Raw genomic sequence first — 8,663 nt, 5'->3', positions numbered from 1 at the left:
TTTCTTTAAATGATTAGATAATATTTTGCCTATTTCATTGTCCAAAACTTTTAGTCTTTGTCTAATTTTTTTATTCTTATTTTTAAAATTATCAAAGAATATTATTTTTTAGATTTTGATAAAGACTTTACTTTAAAAAAGTAAAAACTGGAATATTTTTTATATTTATTGAAATAGGTACATTGTTTTTACTATTGAGTTTTTTTATTCATATTTTCTTAAAACTAGCATTGTATTTAACTACTAAGAATCATTGATTGTCTAAATTTTTTAATAATAAGTTGATAGACAAGAAAATATCAAATAAATCAATATAAATTATTTTTTTTATAGAATACAAACATAAATTTCTTTAATCATCTTTTTATTTTAAATTTAATTCAATTATTATCAACATAAAAAATAAAAAGAATTTGAAAAATTATAAATATTTAATATATAAATATTTAATATTATTTACTACCAAAATAAAATAAAAATATAGCAATTATCAAAAAAATTAAATTAAAAATTAATTAACACTTTTACTACTAAATTAAATCAAATTTCTGAAATCATTGTATGTATTCACAAAAGTTTGACATTTTTTATTTTTATAAATTTTACAATAATTTTTATTTAATTTGAATATTTTATTTCAATTTATATATTAAAAATATAATTTAGAAACTTATATATATATATATATATATATGTAAAGAAAAAGAAAAACTATGGTTTTTAAAACCACAAACTTACTTGTGTACTTCTATTTATTTAAGTAACTTAGGCATTTTTGCATACACAAACAAGCCAAGCATGGAATTAAAGTTTGAAAATGATATTTTTGATTTAGTATTTGAATTAGACAAAACAAATTGGTGTACTACATGCAATGAATATAATCATTCAGAACTATGGTATTACTAATAATAAAAAAAATAATAATAATAATAAATCATGTATTTTTAAACTTAAATTTGTTGATATTGTGCTTATTAAAAAAATATGTAATTTTTTTAGTAATTTATTTAATAATCTAAAAAATATTTTTTCTTTTAGAATCAAAATTCATGTTCTTATTATGAATGGCACAACATTATTGTTGAATAATTTGATAATAGAAAATTTAAATTAATCTATTAACTCATCAAAAGAAAACTATTAAATAGAAGGAAAAAAAAATCAATGTAATCAAAAGATCTAATAATTAAGGCTTTTAATTTTTTTTACATATTCAATTTTAGTTATCAAGTAATTTTTTAAAAAATATTAAAATTTAATACTTTATTAATCACCTTACTTTTTTTTTAATCAAAAGATACAAAAATCTCTTAATAGTATATATATACACTATATATTATAACACATCAAATTTTAATTTTTTTTAATTTTTTTTTTTTTTTTAATAAAATCATGACTATGATAACATTATCAATTATTCAAATCATGTGTATATCATTTAGTCAAGCTTTCAAAAATTAAAAACTATTTCAGTTTATCGAAATTCATCTTTTTTCAAACTAATCAATAATAGATTGACCGAAGAAATTAATCCAAAATTCAACACTGACTGTTTTGCCTTACAATATTAGTTTCTAAAAACAGTTATTCGTGAATCCATGATATCAACTCCTATTTTTGGTATTGAATGTGATGTTAATAAAAAAACGTTGAATCATCTTGTAAGATTTTAATATAATACACCGAAAATTTTAAACGAACACAAGAGCATGCTTTACCAACTCGACAATGATTCAGAAATAAGACACTCGCAAAATACTAAAAGATCACATAATCTAGTATTTGTTCCCAAGACACATAAAACTTGATGTCGACAACACCAATTGACAGTGCTCAATCACACATTCACACACAAACACACACAAATATGAATGTGTGTCTGTAATCAACGGAGTTATTCTTCGCTTCTTCCACTTCCATTAGGACAACCTGCAGATTGGAGCTTGGAAATGCTTTCTGTGGACTTTCAGTTGCAGACACGATGTTTTAAAAGCTGTCGTTGGAGGACCCAACTGAGTAAATGTATACTACCACAGCCAGACCCGCTCTGTAGTCGTGAATTAGGTCTACTGAGTGAAGTTCGAAATGCTTGGATTTTGTGTCTACCGGTGGTTCGACGTTTGGGCAATGACACACTGGGTTTTCTTAGATTGCTTGTTTTGCATAATGGACGTCCGTTTTATTTTCTTACTTATAAACGGAATGAAGTGGATGTTCTGGAACGAAGTGGTTCTGTTTCTTATCCAATGGTGCCATGACGTTGAGGCAAAATGTGAATTAAGTAATGTGAAACCATAATGTGTCAGATCTGATTAGTATTATCATGTCAATGCAGACTGGTCTTAAGTTGGATACCCATGTATACAGCTTTCAGCACAGTTCTGCTACAACAGGTTAATGGTGTTCTTGGGGTTAGTGGATAAAACCTTCATAGTTTTCTGAACCTTCTTAGATACATGTAAATAAATTACATGTTATTGAATATGCCATTTACTCTTCTGAAGACCTGTTTTTTAAGCTGATTGAGATTGAACAGGCAACTATTTCAGGCCAGTATATCAACCAAGCATGATCTCACCAGGTAGAATCACCATAATTTGATATAACTGGATGGTGCAGTTCTCAGCTGAAGTGAAGTGGGAAGTCGGCAATTCTTTCAAGAGCATCATAAATGCTTTTAAACACCAAAAATGTCTTCATTTTTATGTAATTAGTGATGTCCCTGATGTGAGCGATGATGCTAATGTTCTCCCTTGCCCATCAGTGAAGATCAATCTTGAATAAGTGTGCAGAAGTTCAGACATTTCATAGAAAACTATCCAATTTCTCAGCAACTATTTCATGTAGTTCATTTATTATTCAACCTTGGTGCGTCAGTTTAGAATCCCAGGGCACCTGTGCGTGCTAATCCACTGAGGCAGAATCGTTTGATTTGTCGGAGGATAAATAACCACACATCATATGCTGGTGCATCGCACGGGAACAATGCTGGTAAGATGGAACATGTCAAGAAAGCCTGAGATGTTGGCTTTGACTGATAAATTATATCGGAATACGTACGATATGCTGTTTGCGTTGCCACCCCCATATTATTTCGAGATTCTTCCACAGTGACAGTATTCCAACATTTCACTGTATGACAGTAAAAGAAGGTGAAATCAAATACGTAACCTTATATCGATCTGTAAAGACTCATCGCCATGTGTTGAGAAAAAGTATACGTCAAAATCAGATAGATTTCATTCCCTTTCTCACATTCTGGACGAGCACCTCCGAGTTGAACAAGTGCTCTGCACTTTGAACGGAGTTGCCACAATCAACACGTATTAAGTATCGTGCTGTAGCACGATGGCTCAGTGATGAGCCTCATTCGGCATTAGAACCAGAGAAACTTTACCCACACGCACTCGACGTACAGACCTTGTAACATTGGGACAAAATTTTAGTACAAGTCTACTTCTATTTCTATTCTTACAGGTCTGCACAACAACGCCTCTCTGCACATCCCCGGCCTAGACCGAGTTCGAACTGATACAACTCTCCATCTCTCTTAACTAAGAACGTCTCCGCCAAGCGGTCAGTTGGAAAACTCTGAAGGGTGCCCGCAACTCAGGGACTACACCCACATCTAAAAGTACAGCTATAATGTAAATGATCTCCCGACTTCTGTAGTGTACAAGATAATTCACGGCGGCAAGTCTCTCAGAATTTCAATGTCGAACTGAAAATAGGAAATGAATCCAACTGAAGAGGCAAAAAATCGAGTGGGCGGAGCAACAATACAGTCAGCAATCAATCGGGATTGCGCTAGCCCTTCATATCGTTTGTCGAAGCTCTGTCACCACGATTGCGTCGATCATGGAGTAGCGTTCGCGTCCGGACGGAAGGAAACGGTAGCCAAGAGTCGGACTTCCTTGGCGGACGGTCTGTTCGACTTAGTAAACTTGATCGGTGCCTTTCGCTCGCACCAAGTGCCCCATGCCATGTCATACGATACAACACACCCTTGTGCCGAATCACTCACCACAACGATATCATTCCCACTCACTGCGCATGCGCCCCACGGTCGGACTCGCCGGTGCATGACCTCAGGCATGGACGCAATGAGCTCCCAGTGCTTGGTGACGGCGTTGAGCGCGTAGAAGCAACCCACGGGCCCATCATCATCGACAGGTGCCACTGCCATGACGATCCGCCCCCCGCAGACGAGCGGTGTCTGGCGCGCGCTATCGTCCGGGAATTCGTTCGCAACTTCTGACCACACGCCGCGATGGATATCAAACGCTACGAGCGCGTCAGTACCCACGAGGTTATCCTCCGCCTGCACGTAAACCTTCTGCGCGGTGCAGTAGAGGAGGCCGTTGTCAAGCGCAGCGTCTTGTGTGTCGAGGCGCATTCCTGCGGGGAGGCTCCCTGTGACGACCCACTTGTTCGTAACGGAGTCGTATACTTCCGTGGCTTGGAGTTTTCTGATGGAGTATGCCTCGGTCCCCGCTAGAATGATCGTGTAGGAACCCTGGACATCGTCCGTGACCATGTGCAAGACATTCGGCCACGACCATTTCTGATTTGTTCGCGGCAATTCTCGTTGCTGTCCCGTGATAGGATTGCACACTAGAACAGTCCCTGGTTTGTAAATTGCGAGCAGACCTCCTGAGCCCGTTATAACGCACTTGCCAGGACAGGTGGGAATGGAGATGCGGGGCATGTCTTGCCATTTGTTGGTATCTGTACAAAAACCGGACCAGTGTAGGGCGCCGCTCTCACGCTGGCTGTAGCGGACGAGGCAGTACGATGGCCACGGAGTGACGATGGAGGAGGCTCGTGTGAGGCGGAGGAGAGGGCTCTGAGCAATCATGCGCCATTTTTTGCAAATTGTAGCGCAGCGGAATAGGTTTGGGAAAGGGAGTAGGGCAAAAATGCGCTCCAGCACCTCTTCTGGCAAGTTCTTCCAGATTGTAGCGTCCAAGTCGCCGTCACGCATCCACGCAAGCTTCTGCGTTGCACTCGTTGCTGATACTACAACCTGAACTGGTCTGCACGTTGCGAAAAGGGTACATTCAGTTAGGTTACGGCGAACACTGCCACCACTTCCGCACCGAAACCGCATCTGTTCAATGTAACGATTGTCCAAAAACTTCCAAGGTGACATTTGTACAAAACATCGAGGGATGGTATCTATACGAACGGAAGAACAACTTAAGACTTCAACTGGCATGATTGCAACGAAGCGCAAGCTATCAAAGACTTCTCTCTCACCCTCGGATACACCAATCCTGAGTCCTTCAACTGCAGCTCTGCACTGCTTCAGGTGTGCTACCCACATGCCTGAGCCAAGCAGAAGTTGGACATCTCTGAGAGCAAAGATAGGCGCGATTATATAAACGTTTAACTGAGAAGGGTGCATGAAAGTAATCAATGATCAGCCTGATTGCTGTCAAAAATACAGCAAAGAAAGCATAAGGACGATAAGAAAGGGAATCTCTCTCACTATCTATCTCTCTCATATCAAGTACTTGCGAGGCTTGAGAGCGACGCGATGGTTGATACCACCAGAGTGAGCTACTAAGTTACTGTACAATGTGAAGGAGTATTCATTTGCTCATCAACTATGGATAACATCGCCTTCCGCTCTCAGTCTGCCTTTCTGAAGGCACTAGCACTCGAGCTCCAAAGACAGAACGTACACGTACAAAATTCCTCCTGGACCCAAATATTCAGAACAGATTGTGTACATACTGTAGGAAATCTGGAACTATCCCAACACACTACAGAAGCGGTAACTCCGACTACCCTGTAAGCCGCAAGTCCCAAGCATGCCACCTCCGAAACTCCACGGGATCAAATCTGTACACTACTGAGCGCCGGCGTATCCCCTCTAGTCATCACGGGTTACTCGATTGCTACAATTTAGTACTATGCTTTAACATACCACAAAGCTTCAAGAACAAAGAAAATGTCTGTAAGGCTTCAACGTCTGCCATGAGGGAAGAAGACGATCAGATGCACCAACGTCCTTCACCGCTAAGAGTATGCTACCGCTGCTAATCGGTAGACTAAAACAGACACCACAACACTTCTTCACTCGAAGATACACAATCCTCCTGCCATACAACGCCTCCTGGCAACTAAACACAGTTTCCTCAATAAACGGAGAGAGGTTTGAAAAATATAAAATAGAATGAAATGAAGTTACATTAAATAAGCTTTTTGAGTAAAGGGAAGATGAAGGAAGGAAACGAAGAAGGGAAGAAAAAGAGGCAGATGCAGCAGCGTGTTTTAGCAGCCATTAAAACTTCATACATTTCAATCTCCAAAAGCAGCAGAATGGAAGATATCTCGGTACCTACCCACGATTGGGCTGAGAAGGAGAGTACGACGGCTCAGTACTAGAGTGCAAGCGCGAACATTTTTTGAGGCACCAGAGCTTGAAAGCCTTGAGGTGGGGCTTGGCGTGGTGGGAAAGCGAAGGCTGCTTTGCCACTTTCGCCACCTTCACGGTGTTGATACTACTCTCAGAGACTGTAATTCTACCCATCGTGACTACGATTTTCGTTAGATGGCAACACTGCAAATGGCGATTGACGAAGAAGAGTGCACGAGCATCTGCGAGAGCTCGATCATCCTCCGCGTCAATAGACGACTGCTAAGACAACGCATCTCCTCGGATAGTTTTATCACAGGGATGGGTGGCCGAGGCCCCAGCTGTCAATCGAAGACGCGCATGTATCGGTGCCTCTCTGGACCCCCCCAAGGGTGCCGCAATGTGCTTGAATCTTCGTCATCGAAATTCCCATGAGGACATACATTCATCCATGCGATGTGGCTAATAATAGCTAATCCGTTCTACCTGTCAGCCACATTGTGTTTCAGTCTCTACGTGAGAACCAGCAGTCATTTATCATGAGGCATCGCACGGATTCGAGCAAACAGTGAGAGTTTGGAATCGAGACAGCTCCTTTCTGCCCGGAACTGCAGCTTCTTTTCCCCCTTCACTGCAAAGCTTCAAAACTTGGCCGGAATCGGACGCGTCAGCGTGAATCTGAAAAGCTTACACAGGGCAATCTTTCACAAGTACGACCCACAAACTTGCAACATAACTTTTGGAGATTAAAAAGGAAAAAAGGATAGAGGCAACACTATTCCTCCCACTGACAGAATTTGCTGCATTCAGAAATGGTTTGTTGCATGGGGGTATCATGACGGTCATAGGGAAGAAGCAGCAGCTCTGGAGGCGCTTTCCAGTCGAAGATATGGATTTCGCATTTCTCATCCCACCCTCCCACCCATACCAGGCTGATATGCTTCGAGGGATCAAAAGGGGGCTAGAGTTTTGTGAAGAACGGGAGCCTTCCGGACACAATAGTAAGCGCGACGGTAAGCCAATTGCCAATACTATTCTATGGCAGCTCAAATCCCCATTGTCCTTAACGGCTCTGGGGCCCAGCTGCCACACTTCCCGGTTGGGGCCTGTGTGAAACACTAAAGATAGACAACAGAACTATCCAGGGGAAAAGAGAAGAATGACGCTTTTAGAAAGATTTAGCAAGACCTGCAGCATGGAAACCTAAGAATCGTGCACCGTTGAGAGGCTGCTTTTTTTGGGGGGGGGGGGATTACAGTGCTTTGCTTCTTCCAAGGTTTGTTTCACAATCAAAAACTAAAATAAGCAGTCAAATGAAAAAAATCCTACTTAGAGTGTTAAATTTGCATGTTTCTGTTTGTCCTTCATGTAATCCACACAGTCTGCATTGCAAAAACTGCAGCACAAGTGGCCCAGTCAACCATAGGGTGGTATTTTTATTAAGAACAAAAACACACCTGGGCAATTGCATGTGGACATGTGGAGTAATTTTTAGAAGATGTTGGAGCACAGGGATGTTTACATTGTGCATGCATGTGTGTTTATGAGTGCATGCTCATGTATATGGTGTGCACCCTATTGATAAATTCAAGGTTTGTATTACCATAATTTCCACTTTAAATGGTTAATCTGAGAGTATGTTTGATCCTTTTGGGAATTATTCTCTTCTTCTCAGACATTATAGTATATGTTTATTTTAAAGCCCCAAAAGAATGTTTCATTTTATTTATTCTTTTAATAATAAATGCAAACTGATTCACAACATTGTGTCCCTTGTTCATTTTGTAAGCAGTGGGTGCAGAATGATGGTACCATGTTGGTTTTCCAAACCTCTTGATGGTGCCTTATTTGTGAATAGATAAGAACCACAGTTGCTATTTAACAAATGCTTGTTTTAATTTCTTTCTTCTTTCCATTTTAAAACTCATACATGTAAAGCATAATCAACAGTATGTTCATGGTTGACATTGTTTGCTTCTCATGACTGAATCTATTAAAATTCTTCTATTGCAAGGAGCATTATACACGAAGTCTTCATTTAGGAATTCAACATTCTTTGGCTGAGTTCAAAGTCAAGCCCCATAATATTAATCTATCATTCATTTTGGGGATGTTTTTGGGACTGTTTTTGGGTAATGGTTTGCACAACTGCTGCAAAACCTATTCCCAAATAAAAACATGCATTCCTTATTTCTCATTTTATTATTGTTTGATTAAGGGTTTTCCAGACAGGATGAAGAAGGGCAAACCCTAATTGGGAAACCACCACTAAATTGAGAACAGTTGGTTCTAGCTG

At 39.5% G+C, this 8,663-nt stretch overlaps 1 protein-coding gene across 1 annotated transcript; it reads right to left on the bottom strand.

Moving 5' to 3' along the window:
* Positions 1-3,221: 3,221 nt before the first annotated feature.
* Positions 3,222-7,204, bottom strand: LOC112291469 (F-box only protein 6). The gene is made up of 4 exons (XM_024538896.3): positions 7,160-7,204; positions 6,935-7,045; positions 6,354-6,646; positions 3,222-5,039 (listed from the first exon to the last, which is right to left on the bottom strand). Exons 1-4 carry the CDS (start codon positions 7,202-7,204, stop codon positions 3,860-3,862), a joined length of 1,629 nt encoding a protein of 542 aa, XP_024394664.2. The 3' UTR covers positions 3,222-3,859.
* Positions 7,205-8,663: the final 1,459 nt, after the last annotated feature.

Source organism: Physcomitrium patens, chromosome 14 (genome assembly GCF_059467195.1).
Source record: "Physcomitrium patens ecotype Gransden chromosome 14, ASM5946719v1, whole genome shotgun sequence".
NCBI classification, from domain to species: Eukaryota; Viridiplantae; Streptophyta; class Bryopsida; order Funariales; family Funariaceae; genus Physcomitrium; species Physcomitrium patens.
The sequence above is the reverse complement of the archived record's forward strand: the minus strand, read 5'-3'. Positions and strand labels throughout refer to the sequence as shown.

Excerpts from the sequence above, each read along its gene's own strand:
- LOC112291469 (XM_024538896.3), bottom strand. The coding sequence starts at position 7,204 with ATGATACCCCCATGCAACAAACCATTTCTGAATGCAGCAAATTCT. Across the intron at positions 7,046-7,159 it reads TTCTGAATGCAGCAAATTCT|ATTCACGCTGACGCGTCCGA; the intron begins GTCAGTGGGAGG and ends TAAGCTTTTCAG. Across the intron at positions 6,647-6,934 it reads CTCGATTCCAAACTCTCACT|TCGTCTATTGACGCGGAGGA; the intron begins GTTTGCTCGAAT and ends TTGTCTTAGCAG.